At 36.9% G+C, this 22411-nt stretch overlaps 1 protein-coding gene and 1 pseudogene across 2 annotated transcripts; one reads left to right on the plus strand and one right to left on the minus strand.

Annotated features, from left to right (window-relative positions):
- Window positions 1–569: 569 nt before the first annotated feature.
- Window positions 570–2301, plus strand: LOC143620535 (uncharacterized). The gene is made up of 2 exons (XM_077092212.1): window positions 570–647; window positions 1641–2301. The coding sequence occupies exons 1-2, from the start codon at window positions 578–580 to the stop codon at window positions 2090–2092; spliced, it is 522 nt and encodes a 173-aa protein (XP_076948327.1). The 5' UTR covers window positions 570–577; the 3' UTR covers window positions 2093–2301.
- A 47-nt stretch (window positions 2302–2348) lies between these two features.
- LOC143620545 (putative protein S-acyltransferase 22) lies at window positions 2349–5490 on the minus strand (annotated as a pseudogene). The gene is made up of 9 exons (XR_013151354.1): window positions 5229–5490; window positions 4789–4905; window positions 4331–4664; window positions 4021–4089; window positions 3862–3933; window positions 3628–3756; window positions 3475–3555; window positions 3162–3341; window positions 2349–3076 (listed from the first exon to the last, which is right to left on the minus strand). The product of XR_013151354.1 is annotated as a putative protein S-acyltransferase 22 (transcript).
- Window positions 5491–22411: the final 16921 nt, after the last annotated feature.

A 22411-nucleotide genomic window follows, 5' to 3' on the forward strand; every position in this document is an offset into this window, starting at 1 on the left:
AATGATTGAATTCATTATTGGAACAATTATTATAAATGAGACTCCGGACCTAGTTTAGCTTATTTAGATAATGGATTCCGTTAATGAGAAAAGAATTTTGAATTATCATCAAGATAGATAAGCGTTACGGAGAACGTATTGTCTTAATGGACTCTGCCAACCACGTAAACAAAACTTCTCAAAAAAAAAGATGGAGAGTAACCACGTGGAGAGACACAAACACCCCCTACTCCACTCTATCTAGTTACCAAATCGTACACTCCAACTCCACTCCACTCCACTCCACTCCACACCCAATAATAACGAAAGTGTCACCTGACCACCGTCATACCACCACGATGTCAACACACACACTCAACCTTTCCGGCGTCTTATCCGAATCCAAACGCATCGTCAACGCCCACTCCCGCCACTTCCTGGCCTTATCCGTCCTCTTCCTCCTCCCTCTCTCTTTCTCTCTCACCCAATCCGACGTCGTTTCCACTCAGTTCCTCATAATAACCGACACAACACTTATCTACACTCCCTATCCTCTACGCTCTCTTCGTCTACCTCTTCTTCCTCGGTGGTTGTTAGGATGGGGGATAACCTAGGGTTAGCCATCGATTACACTTCCTATTACTTTACGCTGTTCTGCGCCGTGCTTGGTGAGATAAACTCTTAACTCTAAAGTCTCTGTATATATGATTGTGTCGATCAGAGGTGCAAATAAAGCTCAAGCTTGGGCTAGTGAGTTGCCTTTTCAAGCTCAAGCTCGGCTCGTTAATTATTTTTTAATTTATGTATGTACATTTTAACTATTTTTATATTTAGGGGGTGTTTGGCCTAGCTTTTATTTTTTAGCTTATGCTTATATTTTAAAGTAGCTATTTTCTCTTATTTGATAAGCTCTTTTTTAGTGTTTAGATTAGTTTATATTATACAAGTTGATTATACGTCTTAATAAGTTGTTAAATCCATGATTCTTTTATTTGTTTTAGTAATAAGTTGCTTTAATATTATTAATCCATCTTCAAATGGTAATTTACCCCTTAAACAAATAAGCTTCTTCAAATAAGCTAAAAAACCATCTTCAAATAAGCTTACCAAAATTAGCTTATATAAGCTTATAAGCATAAGCTAAAAAAGCTAAACCAAACACTAAGTTAAGCTTATTTTATTAAAAAAGCTAAAAAAGCTATAAGCTTTACTTAAAAAACTAGGCCAAACACCCCCTTAGCTCATGTAAAATACCTTAAACGAGACACAGCTGGGCTTATTTCGGTTGTACAGTGCGGAATTATAAAATAGAATGTCCAAAAAATGTTTAGTTCAAAAAGTACACTAAAATACACTAGGCTCATTAAGGCTCGACAACCCTAAATGATAATGCTTGAGGTTGGGCTCGATAACTAAACAAGCTTTATTTGAGGCCCGAGCTCGGCTCATTTCGAGCTTTCAATCGATCCAATCTCAAGTAGCCTGCTAGTGGCTCAGCTTGTTCCCCCCCCCCCCCCCCCAGTGCAAATGATGTTTGTATTAGCTGTAATTGTAATTAGGGTTTGTACAAGAGTTCAGTTGTATACTTAACTCATTTATATCTACATATTGCTACCTCTGTTATTGTAGTAATTAATTACATTGTGTCTAATATGGTGCAGCTCTAGGCTTAGGCTTATTCATTATCTATTTCCTAGTGAATTGGTCACTGGCATGCGTGGTTGTTTTGACTGAGTCAAAATGGGGGTTTGAGCCGTTGTGGCGGAGCTCTTATTTAGTTAAAGGGTTAAAGCCTGTTTCATTGTCGTTACTGTTGCTCTTTGGGGCTTTGATTGGGTGTTGGGTGTGGATGAACTCGAACAACGTGATGCAGTTTGATGCGGTCAATGGATGGAAGAGCTGGCCTTTTGTCTTGCAGCTGGTTACGGGTACTAGCATCTTGACTTTGTTTTTGCTTTACAACACATCTGCAAATACTGTGTTGTATATGTACTGCAAGGCTTTACATGGTGAATTAGCTATTGAAATTGCAGAGGAGTTTGCACGAGAGTATGTCAGCTTGCCTTTTGATAATGAGAAGGTCCCTCATGTTGTTACTGTTTTCACAAATTAGTTTGTCATTGATGTCTAGAATTATGGTTCTGTTGGCACTTTCAAATTGCAGATGTGAACATACAAGTTTCAAATTACTATTGTATGCTGTAAATTATGGTTATTATGTTATAAGAGCAATGTGATATGTTAACTACTGCAGATAATCATTTTAACTGTCTTAACACACATGTTAAAGAATCTGACTTTTCAATGAGACAAGTCAATTTTTTAAGACATGTTAAAGAATCTGACTTTTCAATGAGACAAGTCAATTTTCAAATCTTGCTTTCATTCGGGTAGCTAAATTTGAGGATGAAGGCATTTTTAGTCTAGCTATTCTGTCATCTTTATCCACATCAAAGAGGCGTGCACTCGTGTTTCCGGATCTTACCACCGCTCGTGAAGGGACCCGGTCACTATCTTCCCCACCCGATGCATCATATCCATCACTCATCGATCTATTAAATGGCAAGATCCCCTGCTTCTCAGTTCCATCGGAGACCAGAACATCTGCTCTTGATGAAACCATACATGGTTGAATATTAGGTGAGTCTAGGCTACTATCTGGCGATGAACCGATGGCTCTGAATACACCATGAGATTCAAGTTGCATAGGCATCAAACGAGGCAAGATCCCGTCTGTTGTTCTATCTTCATTCCTGAAGCTTCTAGAAGTTTTGCTCTCAGTTACATGGACCTGTTGCTTGCTTCCTAGCCTTGAGGAAGACATGTGGCGGTCACTTCTTCCAAAGCTTCTATCCCTTTCGAGCCTGTTTGAATTTGAACCTGTTTGACCAACTTCTTTTCTTGACACATGCTGCAGGATCTTTGACTTCTTTCGGGCCTCTGCTGCGGCCCGTGAGACGTCTTCTGCATTTAAACGGGCCAAGGTCCATGGGCTTATCTTCACAGCCGCTGGGTTCTTTTTCTTGATGGGATCATCAAGAACCTTTTTCCCTAGTGAGCTAACTGAACTGGTCTCAGGTGGGACCACATCATATTGTAATAAACAGAACACACAATTAACAAAAACACACCTTGATAAAGTTACCCGACCTGCGAAAAATATGAGACAGAGAAGATACCTGATCTTCTACAAACAACCGTGGAGGCGTACACCAAGCTCCTTGGCGGAAAGTATTAAATGAACTGACGCTGCTGAAACCCGTGAGCGAGCTAGCTGGCGACATTTGAGGACTTTGTGGTCCCCCAAATTCTTGATGCTCCTGCTCCCTTAATGCTATGATGTAATCATATGTGCTAATTCCCTATAACCATAAGTGTATACAGTCAGCCCATTTCGAACTGAAACCGTTTTTGACTGTTACCTAACTGACCCGCTCGTTATCTTGACACATTGAGGACAAGATAAAATTAATGGTAGGTATTAATGAAGTTTACCTTTTTAATGAGAAGTATGTGAAAGAAAAAGAGCTGGACCAGTGGGAGTGTTGCAATCATTGCCAAAATAGTGCATACTGCCTGCCAGATTTTGACTAGTATTAGTCAAAGGTTATCAATTTTAAATTTTGAAAAGTCAAATTAGATGCTAACCACAACTGCAACATAAGGTGCTAATGTGAAGCTGCTTCCTAACTTTGAAGATATTTCAGATGTGTATCTTTTGTGGTCAATGGCGCAACTTATTAGTACAATGATGCCGGTTGACCATTGGAGTATAAGCTTTGTTTGTGAAAGTCAAACATTCATAAACCTGTGTTAGATGTTGGAATTTTGACTAAAAGTCAATACATCTATATATGATATATCTCAAAGGTTGGATCTTACCAGGAGAAGAGCAGATACCATAAGTGTGAAGAACTTTTTATAGTTTCTTTTTCCAACACAGTTATTGAGCCACTGCAAAAATATAAAATAAAAAATTACAGTTATTCAACCAGAAGGTAAAACTGTAAAATATGTATTCAAATAATTACAACAGTATACCCTGCAATGATGATCAAATCGGTCGACACATTTGTCACAGACTCTGCAGTGTTTGCTGTACTTGGAAACCTGCAATAAAACCAAATTAACATATTATTAGGTCCAATAATTTTGACCTTTTTCTTTATGGGTCAAGTTTATTACTTCCAATATCGAAATAGGTTTAAATTCGGGTGCAAATTTTTCATCAACTTGTTTATACCATCCAACATTATATAAGAAAACTCGATTCACTTGTTCAATTTATTTCAATTTTTGAAAACATCAGGTCAACTTGAAAGTCAGAAAAGACCTAAAAAGTCAAACCCACCTCAACTTCACACAAACTGCAATAGAACATGCCATCTTCACTTGTATGGTGTTCATCAGACTCGTTTCCTGTTCTCGAGCAATGGCACGTGATAGCACAAGGAATCAAACCCAAAACAGCCATAAAACAAGACGGTGATGACGTGACATTTTCGGCTCTAGGCTTATCATCGTTCAGTTCTTTACTTAAAGATTCTCCACCATGTTTGGATCCTTGTTTTCGAGCATTTGTTTCACTGTCACGGGTTTTACAATACTTTCTAGACTTGAAAACCCCTGGAGTCTGCTGGATCAGCACCAGCACACCAAATATACAACCCAAATGCGCATATAATCTGATAAGATAATAGACAAAGGACTCAAGTTTTACAACCATATCTGGCTTTTTGAGCCCTAAAGTTTGTTGAAAATGTTGATGAAAGCATAATATAGAATGAGTTGAGATAAATGAGAGCTTACTAGAGGAGTGTAGACCCCCATCACAATATATTCATACATCTTCTTCTTCCCCACAAAAGGAGCAAAGAATACATAGAAAGCAAATCCCAATGCAAGAAACACTGAAACAGCCACCACCTGCACAAATTCATGTCAAATAACACCCAAAATGTGTATTTAAAAAAAAAAAAAAAGCCCATAGACACCCAGAGACTAAAATCTGCAAAAGACAGGTAGAAATGAAGATACAAGCTGAAATTGGTGAATCTTGAAAACCAGTTAAAATTTCAAGATTCAACATGACATTGATACTAGTGGGAAGTTGTTGTCAAGATCAAATATTTAAACACCCAGAAGCTAAATTTCCAAAACACCCAAAAAGAATCCAACAAGATGAAAACTCTATTTATGGTGAAACCAAGCACCATTTTGGTAAATTTGCAGAAACCCTAAATACACACCTGAAGAGGATGATAGGGAAGTTGCCAGCCATGTTTCCTCATTTTTGTAAACTTTAAAATAAATAACTATGAATTTCCTCTCATTTGAGGTTTCTTAAGCTCAAAAAGTGCAAACTTATGAAATCTTGAATATTAAGATAAGGGTATTATTGAGAATGTGAAAATTATACTGCAAATCTTTGTCTGGTTTTTATAAATTGCAGTGAGAGAATGAGTTAGGTTTTGTTGAGTCTTGGGGAAGGTGAGAGGTATTCAGGGAACAGGACCATTGCCTTTTAAGTACTACTAGGAATTAACTACAAATTGTTTTATAAAATTAGTTTATTATTATTATTATTATTATTATTATAAGTTACTACTTTTTTTATTTACCTTGTTTCTGTTTAACTTTTTGCTGGAAGGTCATGATACTCTTTTTTAATGGACTAATCATGTGAAGCACAGGTCACTGGCATATGTGGTTGTTCATCTCTCTACTCCTTTTTTATCTTCATCCACCTTCCACAACAATCCTCCTTTCACAATGATATATATATTTACATAACTTTTCATATTGTTCTTACAGCTTAAAAAATGAAAATATTATGTGTAGTTGGTTTACCTTCTTACTTGGATTTTGTCTTAATGATTTATTTATGATGTTAAATGAGAAATTTAAATGAGAAATTTAACAATGTGGGACTTGGGAGAATTGACAAAATAAAATTAAAAATATGAAAGCGTTTAATTGGTCTTATCACTATTCTTTGAGTTGGTGTTTTAACAAGTAGAAAATAATAATTAAAGGAATGATCTTTGAGTTGGTGTTTTAACAAGTAGAAAATAATAATTAAAGGAATGAATAAATTATATTTTTCTTTATAATATCATATACTCTAATTACATGTTTCTTATTTCTTATATATTATTTATTGTGAGAATGATTTAGGTGGATTTGTCAATTTTTTATTGCCATGGGGTAGACAAAGATATGAATTGATGTATAATTTAATCCTTATTCCTAAAAGGCCTCTAAAATTATATTTGGTACCTTCTTGTCAGAATATATCGGGTTCATAATATTGCAAATATGAATTTTAATATATATAAAGTTTCTTGGCCTCATGTCACTTGAATTGAGGTGTTTTTTGGGTTCTAGTATTTTGGATCTAGCTGTATACCATATTCCAAATTGTTCACCTTTATTATTATTATTATTATTATTATTATTATTGTTATTGTTGTTGTTGTCTTGGATTTTCAAATAATTGAACATTTAATTACAGAAAAGATTCGTTGTTCCTGAGTTGGAACTAGATTATATCCGTATTATTATACACATTAAATAATTCAACTCTTTAAATTTATATAGATTATATAGGATAATTCTGTAAAAGTATTATAGTAACACCAAAAATCATTAAATGTGAAGAAATACAAAATTCACGTGACTCCACACCTTTTGGTTATTTTATATTTGATGATTAAAAACCCAACAAAACATGATCATGCATAGGAAGAATGTGAGGAGTGCACCTTCCAGATCTTTATAAGTTTTCGGGGCTGTCAAAAAAGAAGGCAAAGGTGTTTCACGCTATATGTCTTATTACAACGTGGAGTATTTGGAAAGCAAGAAATGCGTTGGTTTTTGAGTTCAAACCGACTCGGTTGCATAGTGTGATTGGTAAGATTAAATCGTTGGGTATCTTGTAGTTTGTAGTAGGTCAAAAGACTCGAGCTTATCTTAGGATAGATAGAACGCTTTTGATATCTAAGTGTTTTGTTTAGCTTGTTTTTTTGGTGGTTTTGTTTTTGAGTGGCATCAGGCATGGCCACTAATTGTAATAGGTTGGTGATGGTTTCTTTTGGTGTGACTAACTCCTTGCTAGTCGAGGTTGTATGTTGTTTTCTTACGTTATATTATATTGCTTTTGTTGGTCGTTCAAAAATGAAACAAAAAAAGTAAGAGAAATCATGGTGTAAATTATAAGGTTTTCAAAATACTATGTTGAGATGACTAATCATTCCCCACGTAGCACCCCCACTACTTTAGAAGAAGAAGACGTTTATTGTCTACTAGGTTACTAACCCGTATAATACACGGGTGGAAATTAGGAAATTCGTCACGTAAAGAAATTTGATTATATATTTGAATATTATATAATCTACCATGCGTCCTGCGGATGTTCTTGTGTTTGGCTGGGTTGGGGGTAAGCATGCGTGTGTGGACCTCACGGGGGTGTCCCCGTTGGTGGGGCTGAGAGGTGGCTTCGTACCGGGACAGGCGGTTTTGAGAGCGGAGTCTAGGAAGGTTGCTAAGCATGAGACATCGTGTTTGGAGAATCAGTACGTGTTCATTCCATTTGCCTTCGACACTTTTGGATCCCTAGCTCCCGAGGCGGTTCGTTTCTTGGAGCTGGTGCAGAAGGTGGTCCACAGTGACTCGCAGAGCCCGAGGAACCAAAGATTTATATTTAGTAGAATAGGCTTTGCGATTCAAAAGGGGATAGCGGCGCAGCTTGTTGCTCGCTTACTTATTATCCAGATATAGTTCGGTTTGTGTTATATATAAAAGGATCAATATTTTCTCATAAAAAACATTATATTATTTAGTTTTTAACCATTATAAAATGTTTTTTATAGCTTCATATAAGATATATTTTTTTTCTATCTAATTAAATAAAGTTTTACATGTTAATTAATATAAAAATAAATTTAGATTGGGCCAAAGATAAAATTAATAAACGTTTGGAATATTAATAAACTTTTGGTGAATCCCGTAAACAAATTAGAATCTTGAACTATTCATATAAATTGGAATCACAAAACTGTTTCAAGAATTTTAAAAAACATTTTGAAGTAAACTAAGCATTCATGTCATGTGGTTTCATATCCATCCACATGTTCCACCTCTACTAAGGCTAAGCAATAAAAACCAAGTTGGTTTCTTTCTCACGTAAGAACATATAATGTCGGGAGATACATTGTATTATCATGTATTGGATTCTATTGCTCTGTTTAATTCATTATGAATGAATAAAATGTTAGTTAGAAGACAAAAAGTTAAAACAAATAGTAATCTGGTTTTAAAAAACAGTTAAAGAATGATAAATTACCCTCTCATCTATTAGTATCGTCTCTATTGATCAGTCTTCGTTTGGTTTGTTTTTGTCCTTCAAATGTCACATCTTTAGAATATGAACTTTCAAAACACAATACTCTTTTCGGATATTGTGACCATTCAACAGGATAATCTTGGGTTGTTCCATTAGCCTATTTATAAAATGATAAAGTAGACCTTGAATGCACTAATATAAAATAAAATTATAGACCTTGAATGCTAATTAAAATAATGAGTTACAGAGAATTGGTGTGAAAAATGAAAGAATTAGTGATGTGTTATACTTGAAGTAAATGTTGAATTACTTTTGAAAATGAAATTCTTAAAAATTATATTTACTATAATTATAATATTGTAAAATTAAATAAAATTTAATTCTCTATGAAAATATCAAAATTTAAAAATATACTTATATTGTTTCCAAATAACAGATAATGAATATAATATGTGTTTCTAAATTTTTATAAAAATATTGACTGACCAGTATATGGTAACCCAAAATATTTTATGACTATTTTTTAATAGATAAATTAATTAATGGTGATTAAAAAAGGAATGTCGTTTCAAAATAATATAATTTAAACTGAGATCATGGAATGAAATTAGAATGAAAGTTATGATACTTAATGTATGCATCTACGTATAAATTAAAATTTAAATAATCAAATTATAATTGAAAATGTCAAACCAAGGTTATGGTTCATTATTGAATTTAAATTGGAAGTTACCATACTTAATACATGTTTATCAAAAAGGTATAATGTAGTTAATAATAAATATATTAAAATCGTTTATAATTTTCGGTTACAAGTGCCTAATTTTTAATTAATAACATATTAAGTTTTATTTACTATATTTTAGTTAATAAAAAAATTTATATTTTAATACGATATAGTGTATTAACGCGTTTAAAATAAAATGTTACCATTCAAAATGCTAATAAGTAGTTCTTTTGGTGTTAAAAAAACTCTATAACTTTTTCGGAAACTTCCAAATGAATTTGTGGAAACTAATAACTATAAAAAATTGGTATATTTTTCAGTAATTATGTATTTCATTTTTTTATTTATAATTATTCATTGGAATTAACCATATTTTCTTTTTTCTTTTAATAGGTTGTATCAAAGAAATGTATTGTAATTAACCATTTTTATAATTTCTCTTGGTTTTGAATTTATAAAGTATTGATATTTTCTTGTATTTATTTTTGTACTATCGCCATAATATGTTTGTTAAATTTGAATTGTTTATGTTAATCGTTCCATTTTGTATACATTTTGAAGTTAAATATCTCGCATTAAAAGTGTTGGTGCATGATGCCAGTAGTTCAGTATCTCGTGTTTATCAGTGTCTGTAATCGTTTATTTTGTTCTGAATGTATTGAACTTGTTAGTTTGTGTTTATGGTTAAGCAAACTTGAGTAGGTAGCGAAGTTAGGACAACTTCACCTAGCTTGTTAGGCGAAGTTATCTTGATATATATTCCTAACTTCGGCATATGTAGACGCAACTTTTGGACGGCTGTTTTGTGTGATTCTTGGAGTCACGTGTTTGTTTCTTTGGTTATTACACCTTGCAATATAACAAGTATTATCATATATCCTTGTGTGTTTGTTTAGATTCAACGTGTCAATCGTCTCAACACTCATATCCTATACGTGGGGATTCCGCACCCTCGTGTTACGAGATACTCCTGTGTAGATCCGGCTGGGAACCTATAATTGGTATCAGAGCATTTTGCTCGTGATTGTGTGGTTCGGGATTATCACACGGGTGTTAAGATCGTTCCATTAGACAATTCGCGGAACTATTTTACGTTGAAATACCTTCTTTTTGTAAGTATCTCCTCTTCACTCATCAATTACACCTTCAAATCACCCTCGCAACCTTCGAAATTGACCTACCCAACCTGCAGAACTCTTTTGTTCTTCTGGCGAAGTTGTTGTCGCCCAAACTAGGGTTTGAGAGAAGATATAGGGTTTCAGCGAAGTTGTGGTGCTAGCGAAGTTGTGTTACTAGCGAAGTTAAGGCCAAGCAAAGTTGTTAAGCAGCGAAGTTTATAATCTGCGAAGTTATTTTAAGCGAAGTTACAAGCGAAGTTGTTTAACTTCGCTGCTTACTGCGCACAGTATCTTATTTTTAAATTCTAAGTCTCGTTTCGTTCAAGTATGACTTCGATAAACATCACTGAACTGGTAAAGATGGAGGTTGAAGCTGGTTCAGCAACTAAAGCTCCAAAACTGCTTAAAGGTACTGATTTCGTTGCATGGAAAGATAGATTTGAACAGTATGTGAAGTATCAAGACGCAAAGATGTGGGTCTGCATTCAAGACGGGTACATTTCACCAACATCCATGTTTGAAGGTCGTGAACAGATTAAGAAGTACAGTAAGATGGAAGATGATGAAAAGAAAATGTATGAGGCAGAAAGTAAAGCGCATGCAGCTATAGCAATGGCACTTCCACAAGAGATTCTTCATATTTTCAAAAAATACAAAACTTATAGAGAGCTATGGGAAGCACTAGAGAATCGATATGAAGGAAATGTTGGGATACGTACCTCCAAGACAAAGCTGCTGAAAACTCAATTCTCCGTATTCAAGTATCTGAAAAATGAATCACTTGATGACATCATCACACGATATTATCATCTGATGACCGAGCTAAATAACTACTCCATTGAATACAAGGAAGAAGAGATAGTGGAAAAGCTTATTGATGCTCTCCCACCAAAATGGGAGATGTACACAGTTCTGATGAGAGAAGATAAAGACTTTGAGAAGATTGATTTGGAGACGGTGGTAAATAAGTTACGTAATTTTGAACTTAACATGGCTCGAAAGGAGACACCTACTGATCAGGTTCAGGATCCGGGAATGTATGGTGCTAAAGTCACTCCAAACTCAAGTTCAAAAACAGAATCCACTACCTACTACTCAAAGGGGGAACCAAACGCCACTCCAGATGGTCATGTGGTTCTCAATATGGATGGTGACGTATGTTTTGTAGCAGTAGGTAGTAGTTCCTCAAAACCTCAAACCACAGCTGGTAATTTCTCAACCAATGCTTCTAGCAAGAACTACTCATAGATGCCTATGAATGTGAAATCAGCTGAACAACAGTTTGCTCTCTATGCCTCATTCATTGCCTCTTATGAGAATTACATCAAAGGAAAAATAGTCGACCCTGCAACTTTGGATGAAGACTATGATCAGATCGACGCTGATGATCTGGAAGAAATGGATCTGCAGTGGCAGATGGCTATGATAGTAAGAAGGGTAAAGAGATTTATGAAGAAAACTGGTAGAAAGTTTGTTGGAGAAAGACCGGGGTTTGATAAGTCAAAAGTTCGTTGTTATAACTGTCAACAAAATGGTCACTTTGCTAAAGAGTGTACAAATGAGAGAGTCGAACGAAGTCAAAACAGGCCTGTTCAACAGAATGGGAGTGGAAGTGAAAACAAGGCTATGGTATCTCAGCAAAACGGTGGATACAACTGGAATATACAAGTTGAGGAGGTGTTCAAACAGGCAAATCTAGTAAATATCGAAACTGGAGGAAGTGACAAAGAGACAGGGGAAGATCAAGCATACATGGCAGAAGTGAACGATCAACTCTCAGAGGTATGTTCTGAATCTCATGGTGAACAATGTGAAAAACTGTCTGATCAATTGAAAGCATTAACTGATTAGTTTGTTAGTTCTATCTCGTCAAATTCGGACAAGTCGTCCGAATCGGGTGAGATAAAAGAAAAGGTCATTGAAAACATTAACTGATCAGTTTGTTAGTTCTATCTCGTCAAATTTGGACAAGTCGTCCGAATCGGGTGAGATAAAAGAAGAGGTCGTGTTACTAAAACGTGTTGAGGACTATAAGTTTGATGAAAAGAAATCTTCCCTAAATCCGTTTGTCCCACCATATGTGAGACAAACTGATAGTAATGCAACCTCGACATCTGCAACAACTTTTGAGATGAAAATTCGAAACAACCAGAATAGTTCAAACGGAAGTTGTTTTAGATGCAACAGGATAGGACACCTTGTCACTGATTGTCCTCTGAAACAGAGGAAATCTAGAAATATGAGGCCTACTAAAACTGAGAATTAAACGAATACTAAATATGATGCTGGTAAGAATGCTAACACATCAAATCACAATCATTGGACTAATCCAAGATTTCAAAGAAACCAGTCTCGTTTTTTCCCAGTGAATAACCAAACCAACAATTATAATTCCATTAATGCTAGTAATTCATGAAGGTTTGGATGGCCTCATAGCCAGTCATCTAGAAATTTTCCTTTCAGAACTTACAGAAACTCTCCTCAAACTAACTTTGGGCAACCAAGGTACTGGATGTCGGATAACAGGTTTAATCAACCCAAGACCAGAAGGTCTTGGGTCCCCAGATTTTAATCTATTTCTTTAATTGTGCAGGAACAGTCGAACAGGGCTGTAAACAATATGTGGGTTGTTGACAGTGGCTGTTCCCAGCACATGACTGGTAAAATGAAATTGTTACGTGATTGGAAGTCTGTTCAAGGAGGAAGGGTTAGTTTCGCAGGAGAAAGTGGAGGAAGAATTACTGATATTGGGACTGTGATGAATGGAAGAATAAAATTGGAAAAGTGAATTTTGTGGAAGAGTTGAAACACAACCTGTTGAGTGTTTCTCAGATTTGTGACAAAGAATACACCGTTCATTTTACTAAAGATGAGGCACTCGTACTTTATCCTGGTTTCAAGATACCAGAGACCTGGGTCTTGATGAAGGCTCCAAGTGAAAAGAACACGTACGTAATGGATATGAGATCAACCGAGATGGCAACAGAAGAGTCATGTCTTCTGTCAAAAGCAACGGAATCTGAGTCAGAATTGTGGCACCGAAGAATGGGTCATATTCATCTTCACAAGATGAATTACATTGTCAAGAATGGGCTGGTACTTGGGGTTCCCTTGAAGAATTTCAATTTTGAAGACCAATGTGTGTTGATGTGTTGTAAAACACACTTACTTTCCTTATCGTTTTATCATGATTTAATTGCTTTTTAGTTTAATTATTAAGAGGTATAGCTTGTTTTTGCTTAATTTTACAAAGATGGATGTTTACTTGTAGGTTATGAGTTTTAATGAAGAAAAGTGGCAAGTTTGAAGACTCTAGGGGCTTATTTGAGCAACTTTGAAGACTACAACTCAAGGCCCGACCCAAACCCACAAGTTAGAAGCCTTACATGCATAATATATTAATTAAACAAAAGAAAAAAAAACCAGAAGGACCTTAATCCCATTCCATACGGCAGATCATCACAAATTACAAGAAGAAAAATAAAATCCTAAGCTCCACCTTAAAAGTTGTTTCCGATCGGCAGTTTATGTAACAAAGAAGAAAGGAAAATAATAAAAAACTTTGGGAGCACCCTCTTGGTCTGATCGTGGCCAGCTAGAAAGAAGAACATATATATAAACCAACTATTGTTGGTTAAAAAGGGACGACACAAAGCAAGTGGGAAAGAAAAATAAAATAAAATACAACCCTTGGGGTTTATTTAAGATCAGCAGCAAAGAAGTTTTTAGAGTTTTGGGCAGCCAAGTTTTGAGGTGTTTACAAGTGTATTAAGCTTCTAAGGACAACCAAGATCATCATTATTATTTCTCCACACTCTTTGGTTTGTTTTATGTTCATAACTCTTTTGTTTTTGAGCTTTAAACTTGAATTCTTTTGCAATTGAGTTAGGGTTCGAGTTGTGGTTGATTAATATTGATTGTTGAATGATTTTAACTATGTTTGTGATAATTAATATGGTGTTTTTATTAAGTGTTTGCTGCTGTCCAAAATCAATGTTAGGCTAATCTTGCTTGTTCTGCCTAGGATAGATGATTGTTGAGTAGTTTAGACTTGTATAATGGATTGTTAATGTTCAAGACTTGAATTATTGATGTAAAGTTTAACTAAACCATAAATTAGATTGTGTGTGATGGCTGTGTTTTATGTTTAATTACTTATAATCCTCTTGCATTAGTTAATTGAATTAGTTTTGATTAATTGATTGCTTGTTAGACTCTTGACTTGGTGTTTAGGGTTTATTTGCGGGGTGTACAACCGTAGGGATAAGTGGGTAATATAAATCATCAAAAATCAGTTAAAATACACCTTCTTTGAGACCGAGAGGTGATAAGAAGTAATATTGTCTCGTTGCTTTTACTTGTTAGAATTAAGACCGCACGAGAGCGGGTTTTTGTCTTGTCGAGTTTGAGTGTTTATGTGCAATTAGTTGGTTTAATTTGGGTTAAGTTAAATTGTTCCTCTTTGGTGACATAGTATTTGTCTCCATTAGGATAGTGTGTCGATGAGACCGAGAGGAGAGTCGTCATTTGAACACGTTAATAATTGTTTTTCCGGTTTATTCTTTAAAATCAACTAAGATAAGTTAGAGATTGTTAGAGAGACTGAGAGGTAATTTGACTTTCTTAAACAAGTTTTAGTTGTGTCATCTTTTATAACCGGTGTCATGAATATTTTCAATCCGTTGTCTTGTTATTTCTATCAACATGATTCATTCCTAGGTAGACGTCTTTATTCATTGAATTTAAACCAAAGTTTTCAAAGTTTTGTCAAAAGTTTTCATTTAGTTAAGTTAAGTAGTTAAATAAATTCTAAAATAAATCAATTAAATATTTTGGTGAGTCTTGGTTAGAGTTTCGTAATTATAAACGTTTTCACGTGTCTTCGAGTTCGATATCCGAACTTTCCTCATCTGTGCTATACGCGACCGGTACACTTGCCGTTTGTGTGAACTAGGATAGATTGTTTGGTTTTTAAAGCTTAGTTGCGACTTGTGTTTTATTTATATATATATTTTCGCACATCATGTGTAATGAATGAAAGGAAAACAACACAAAAAGCCTCACCACTCCAAGAAGGTTAACTCAATTGTCAGCACCTTGGACCTGCTTCACATGGATTTCTTTGGTCCTGTGAATGTAAAAAGTCTAGGAGGAACTTCATACTGTTTGGTGGTAACCGATGATTACTCACGATACTCTTGGGTCTATTTTCTGAAGGCAAAAGATGAGACAGTTCAGTTGGTAATTAACTTGATTACCAAGGTGGAAAATATTGTTGGGAGAAAGGTTAAGTACATCAGGAGTGATAATGGTACAGAGTTCAAGAACTATCAGATGGAGATGTTTTGTTTGCAGAAAGGGTTAGAACATCAGTACAGCGTCCCATATACTCCGCAACAAAATGGAGTAGCTGAAAGGAAGAATAGAACTATAATCGAAGGCGCCAGGACCATGCTGGCAGATGCTAAACTTCCTGTGGTGTTCTGGGCTGAGGCTGTTGCTACAGCCTGTTATATCCTTAATCGTGTTTTAATTGTTAAAAGATTAAATAAAATCTGTTATGAACTTATGCATGGTAGAAAGCCAAATTTAAAGGGTCTTGAACCTTTCGGGCCCCCTTGTTCGGTATTAAAGACTAACTCTAAATTTGGTGAGAAAGCTGACGAAGGTATCTTAGTTGGCTATGTTGTTGGGACACCCAACAGAAGAGTCTTTAATCTATCAAACAACAAGGTTTGAGGTGGTCTGTAACACTGACATTACTAGTTACAAATCACCAAGACCTAGCATGGGACCAGCAGAGGCTTTCGACTATGATAATCTATTCAAATCTTTTAATGTACCTTACTTGGATTTTGCAGACATTGATGAGAAAATGGCCTCACAGATGTTGTATGACGAAGAGGAGGCCATTGTACAACGTCCGCAATATAATGAAAATCAACCAAGCGGTTGAAACTCCAGCTGTCTCGAATGAAGATTAATTCTACAATCTATTTCACACTCAACCTCAGCCTCACTCTGATGAACTCTCTTCAAATTTTGAGAATGATCTGGAAGTCGGTCCGGTACAGACCATCAAAATTCACAAGAATCACCCTTTGGAAAATGTGATCGGTAATCCTTCTGATGGTGTACGTACTAGAAGAAGTTTGGATGAAAACACATATGTGTATGCAAGCATTAAAGACACGGGTATTATAAATGAATGCTTGTACGCCTGCTTCATCAGTCAGATTGAACCAAAGAATTATCAAATGGCACTGAAGGATAACTCGGGTTGAAGCCATGCAGGAAGAACTGGCACAGTTTGAAAAGATGGAAGTATGGCAGTTAGTTGAAAAACCTCAAGAAGTGAACGCTATCGGTACAAAGTGGGTATTTAAGTGTAAGAGAGATGAGAAGGGGGTAATCATTCGCAACAAGGCAAGATTGGTAGTTAAAGGGTTTAATCAACAGGAAGGAATCGATTACAACGAAGTATTTGCTCCTGTAGCCAGACTGGAGGCAATTCGACTGTTTCTGGCATTTGCTGCACACAAAGAGATGAAAGTGTTCCAGTTGGATGTGAAGAGTGCGTTTCTTAACGGAAAAGTCGATGAGGTGGTATATGTAGAACAACCTCCGGGTTTTCCTGACCCAGATTTTCCTGATCATGTGTACAAACTGAGCAAAGCATTATATGGGTTACATCAGACACCTCGTGCCTGGTATGCAACTTTGTCAGATTACTTGCTAGAGAATGGGTTTGAGAGAGGGAAGATCGACAGTACCTTGTTTGTCAAACGGAAAGGGGGTGATTTTCTACTCGTTCAGGTTTATGTGGACGATATCATCTTTGCTGCCTCAAGAGTTACTATGTGTCAGGAGTTTGAAGCAGTCATTAAGAAAAGGTTTGAGATGAGCGCCATGGGCGAATTAACTTTCTTTTTGGGATTGCAGGTAGATCAGAAGAAAGATGTCATGTTTATTCATCAAACGAAGTATGTTCATGATGTGCTTAAACGCTTCAAGATGGATGATAGTACCCCATTTGACACTCCAATCTGCGTCAACCACAAACTGGGTGCTGATTCCGATAGTGATGAAGATGTGGATCCCACTTAATATCGGGCAATCATAGGTTCTTTAATGTATCTAAGTGCATCTTGACCTGACATTGTGTTTGCAGTTTGTCTTTTTGCTCGTTTTTAGGCAAACCCGAAGGAATCACACATGAAGGGAGTGAAACGAATCTTGCGGCATCTTAAAGGAAAGCCTAAGTTGGGACTATGGTACTCGAAAGGGGGAGAACTGGATTTGGTAGAATACACCGATTCTCACTATGGAGGTTGCAATCAGAACAGGAAGTCAACAACCGGTGGATGTCAGTTTCTCGGAGGAAGATTGGTGTCGTGGCAGTGCAAGAAGCAGACCTCTGTAGCCATTTCCACATGCGAAGCAGAATACATGGCAGCATCGAACTGCTGCTCCCAGGTTTTATGGATACAACAACAAATGCGCGATTATGGTCTGAATTTCACTCAAACTCCTATTTGCATTGATAACACTGCTGCTATCTTAGTAACTAACAATCCCGTTAAACACAGTAAAACTAAACATATTGACATTCGTCATCATTTTATACGGGATTGTGCTGAGAAGAAATTAATAATGCTTGAAAAGGTTGATACACTGGATAATTTTGCCGATCTTTTTACTAAAGCGTTTGACCGATCCCGTTTTCAAAATCTTGTGAGCTTAATGGGATGATCAATCCCGAGTAACCGTGTTTTCTCTTTTATTTTTTTTTAAAAAAATAAAAAGTCACTATCGCTTAAAATTATGTCGGTTGCTCAAGTTTGAAGGACATATCCCAAGGATATGTTTGGTCCTTACATCTATGTGTAGATTATAAGGATAGCCATTAACCAGATGACTGAAAGTGACCGAGGCGGTTTATGATGTGTTTTTATTCTTTCGCTTAAAATTAGTCGTTCATACTTAGTCAGAGGGACACATATTCGTATGTGGTCGGTCCGGCTGATCCACTGGATCTTCAGGATAGCCATTTACCTAAAGACTTTGACTTGATCGGGGCATTTGAATTTAAAATTTTTTTTAGGGAAATGATATAATTTTTCAGTCTATAACTTCGCAAGAAGTTTCAATACATTGTTGAAATAAAAATTGATCCAACCTTGGAAAGTGATAGATAAACTAATTTTGTGTGCTTAACCGGTGAAGTAATTAGGCCTAAAAGACTTTAGAATAGTCATTGTATGTTATGGTAGCTTTCTATGGCGCGTAAAAGTAGAAGTGATACAAACTAAATCTTCTCGGTTTACTGTGGAGAGTCATTCTGAGTTGTGCATGTCTCCACATACATCTTTCCGAATGATAGGCAGAAAAGTGATTACCCAGTCACACACGAGCCCGTGAGTGTTCTGATTCCCGCGAAGATAGTGTTATGTATCTGCAATGATCCAGATTCGGGACTTGTAGTTGTCCTAGACTTGCAGTTGTATTATTGTCTTTTATTAAAAAAAAACAACTTTAGTTATTATCATTAAGCCTTATGAAGCTAATCTTGTTACAAATATCAAGAAAGAGGCAAGAAAGAATATTTCAAAGTATAAGAAAGATCGGGAAAACGGATCAGAAGGTCGACATGTGAACATTGATTAATCAGACACTACGGGTCGAAGTCAACTTGGGTGACTTGAGGAAAGCCAAATACGCCTTGAGAATAGATAGGAGGCATCACAATCTCTCATGTGATGTCCATCTAAATTTTGAGCTTAATTGAACCTAATTCGTATCACATAAGCGATGAAAACCATACTAAGTTTATACCTGCCTACAACCTGTTTCTCTATATCATAATACCGCTGAACATGGATCTGTGTGACAGCCACTTAATCAGTAGATTTCTGTTCGGATGTTTTCTAAAACATGCAGGTTTTCGTCAAGACTGAAATTTGATCCCGTTTATTTATCTAACTTTTGTTATGTATTTTATATAATGGTCTGTTTTCATAAACACTTGGTTACTTGTTTTTGATCTCATATTCTTAAATTTAGTTAACATAACAATGGGCGAAGTTGTTTTTAAGCGTAGTTGACTTTGGTTTGACTATGGGAGAAGTTATTAGAACAGCGAAGTTGACCATAGGTCAACTTTAAGCGAAGTTGACCATTGGTTGACCTTGGGCGAAGTTAACCTAACTTCGCCGCTGGGTTCTCAAAACTATATAAGAGGAATCGGTGGTCAAAAGTAGTCAAACTTTTCTACGTCTAAAACCCTCGGCGAACTTATTCACTTGAATCAAACCTCATTATAATCTGTTTTTCGTCAATGTTAATGGTTCGTTGCATCATTGTGTCACATAATTCTTATCTTTCGGTTGCTAATCTGGTCCGCAATGCATGTTTTTGAATTCGTCTTTTATCAAACCCTATAAACACATAGTTTGATCGATTAAGAGCCGTTTTAGCTTTAACGAGTCATCCTTTACCTTAATCGCCTACTTACCTTCCTTCGTCTACCCTCTGATTGCACCGTGTTTTGATAAATCAAATGGTTGATTTCTTTGTTGAACAGGGGCGAAGTTAGGATAGGGCGAAGTTGAACTTAACTTCGCCCACTTTGAAACTTGACTTTAATATCGTCTGTTCATTAAATTGTAACTTCGCTTGGGTAGTTTTGACCCTGCTACAATCTGTGTTTGAAATCTACTGATCCAACGAAGTTCCTTACCCTGCGAAGTTAACAACTTCGCTAAAGCATAACTTCGCTTCTGGTAATCGGCAAAGTTATGACCTGATTGATTCAGAAATCTGTTTTAGCTCATTTGTTTTTGCAGATATGGCTGCTGTGGCAGGTGCTGGTGGCACTGGCGGTGATGAAGGTGGAGATGATAAGAGACAGTTCTTTCTGGGTCACAACATGTATATCACCTTGGATCCGGATGCTCGTGGAATTGAGGACTATCGTGAGATCATTTCATTTCTTGTTCGCTCACGTATTTTTCATGCCATCACTACTACTCTTCCTATTTCACTACCAAATGTTGAAGACTTTTGTAGAACCGTTGAATATGACTGTAGGGTTGAACCTCCAGTTATGCGTGCCACTGTCAATAATAAGGTGGTACAGTTCTCAGCGAATCAGATAAGGGAAGCCTTACAGTTTGGGGGTGAGACGACTGAGGATCCCACAGACTTTTCGGCTACTTTCAGGAATGGTGCTTTTGTTTGTATGGGGTATTCAGGACCTTTGGAGGATTCTCAGAGGCGTAAGGGATTTTTATTGGATCAATGGAGGTTTTTAATGCATGTTCTGATTGTATGCATGTCTGGCCGCAAGGCTGGCACAGATGGTATGGGTGCGACGATGCAATCAGCTATGACTGCTTTAACCTACAACAAGCCCTATAGTTTCAGCCAGATGATATTTTATGAGATTGATCGTCAGAGACGTGCAGTGGCACGGGAAATATTTTTGATGTACCCGAGATTCTTACAGATGATTCTAAATCATGTAGCTCCCAATCTGCCACAACGACGTCCTATTTCGTATGTGGAGAGTGTTTCTAAGAGAATCTTTGCGCAATGTAAGTCATCGAGTGCTCGTAGCAAGCCTGAACTTCGTCCGAGGCACACTGCCTTGTTTGGTTACTTAGTGAATCCTGTGTATGTCGCTCCTCCGGAAGATGAGTTTCTTGATCCGGCACCGCAACAGGTCGATGTCCCTCAACCACCTCCTGTGGTTCAACCACCCATGGTACAACAAGCACCTCTTGTTGACCCTGTTGCAGCTCCAGAAGAACAGGTTGATCTTGAAGCTGCCTTTGGAGGGCAAGGTTTCTTTGATATGGGAAGGCTTGACCCAGCTGCTGAAGTTCAAGCCTCAGTAGTTGATGTGTCTGGTGTACATGTTTTGATAGTCGCTACATCTGTGGCGGATTCTGAGAGAACTGACTCTGATTCCTCCACTGACGATATAGTCGAAGCACAGCAAATACTTTCCAGACAAGAAAGAATTCACGGCAAGCGTAAGAAAGACTCAGATGATAGTGAATCAGATTATGAGGAGGATTTATATCATCTGGTACGAAGATCAAAGAAGGCAAGGGTTGGTGAAAGTTCACGAGTTGGTGAAAGTTCGAGGGTTGTTCATTTTTCCCCACCATCGTTATCAGGTATGACTATGTTACCTGCTTTTTCGACTGTCACATTGCCGGTAACCTCGAGTGTATCTTTGGTGAACGTGTCGTCATCTTTTGGTATTCCTCCAACTACGTTCCAGTTTACAGCACCAGAGATTGTTTCTTTACCGCCTCCGACACTTACTGCATCAGAGGTGGTTGCTAGGTTTGTTGAATCCACGCTGGTAGCGACTGCTGGGTTACCTGTCTCTATACCATCCATAGTTACTATTCAGCCTACATCTGATATTCCAGCGAGTTTGGGAATTCCATCGCCGTATGCTCAAGATATTTCTCATATGTGGTTTGACTTTGATGCTACTCTGTCTGACTCTGAAAGGATTGCAGCTCTTGAATGGGTAGTTGCTGAACAGTCACAGATCAATCTCATTTAGACGCAAGCTATTCAGCGGCTTGTGGCAGAAAATCAGATACAATCATCACTTCTCATTGAACACGATAAACTCTTTGATGCTCTTAAACAGTTCTTAGCATCTCAGGGGGAGACGAGCTGCAAGGGTGATGAATTGAGAACAAAGAAGAGGCAAGACAGAGACGATGATCCCAATGCATCGAAAGATGCAGGTGGTGAGTTTCCAAGAACTGAACAAAATCTTGGGACTTCCACATCTCAGGGGGAGTCTGCTGGTCCGTCAAGCAGTACAGGTGGTGACACAGTGGTGGTTGTAGACGATGAGGGGGGTGTTGGGAAATGATGATGATGAGTTAGTTGATGATGTGTTAACGGATGGTGAGATTGAAAAGATTGGGGAACATATAGAAATTGATAGTGTGTTAGAAGAAGGAGAGATAGTTCATGATGGTATAGAGCATGATATTCCAAGTGTTGATGAGGTAAAGCTGGGTCAAGATGAAAGTCTGTCGAATGAGTTTGAGTGGGAAGAACAGCCAAGATGGAAAGAAGGCTGTGCTCAGTGGTTCTTCAAGACAAATAAGCCTGCGGTACCAACAATGTTCAAGAAAAGTTACAATATCAAGGGCTATGCTGAATCAAAGAAAGGTATTATCTGTTGGTTGTATGATGAGCAGCTAA

This window comes from Bidens hawaiensis, unplaced genomic scaffold (assembly GCF_021521415.1).
Source record: "Bidens hawaiensis isolate Kalapana, Puna unplaced genomic scaffold, B.hawaiensis_p1.1 tig00000296_1, whole genome shotgun sequence".
Lineage (NCBI taxonomy): Eukaryota > Viridiplantae > Streptophyta > Magnoliopsida > Asterales > Asteraceae > Bidens > Bidens hawaiensis.

What these genes read in the sequence shown, in the direction of transcription:
- LOC143620535 (XM_077092212.1), top strand. Translation starts at nt 578, where the DNA reads ATGGGGGATAACCTAGGGTTAGCCATCGATTACACTTCCTATTACTTT. An exon ending in GCTGTTCTGCGCCGTGCTTG is followed by an intron (nt 648 to 1,640) that starts GTGAGATAAACT and finishes AATATGGTGCAG; the next exon opens with CTCTAGGCTTAGGCTTATTC.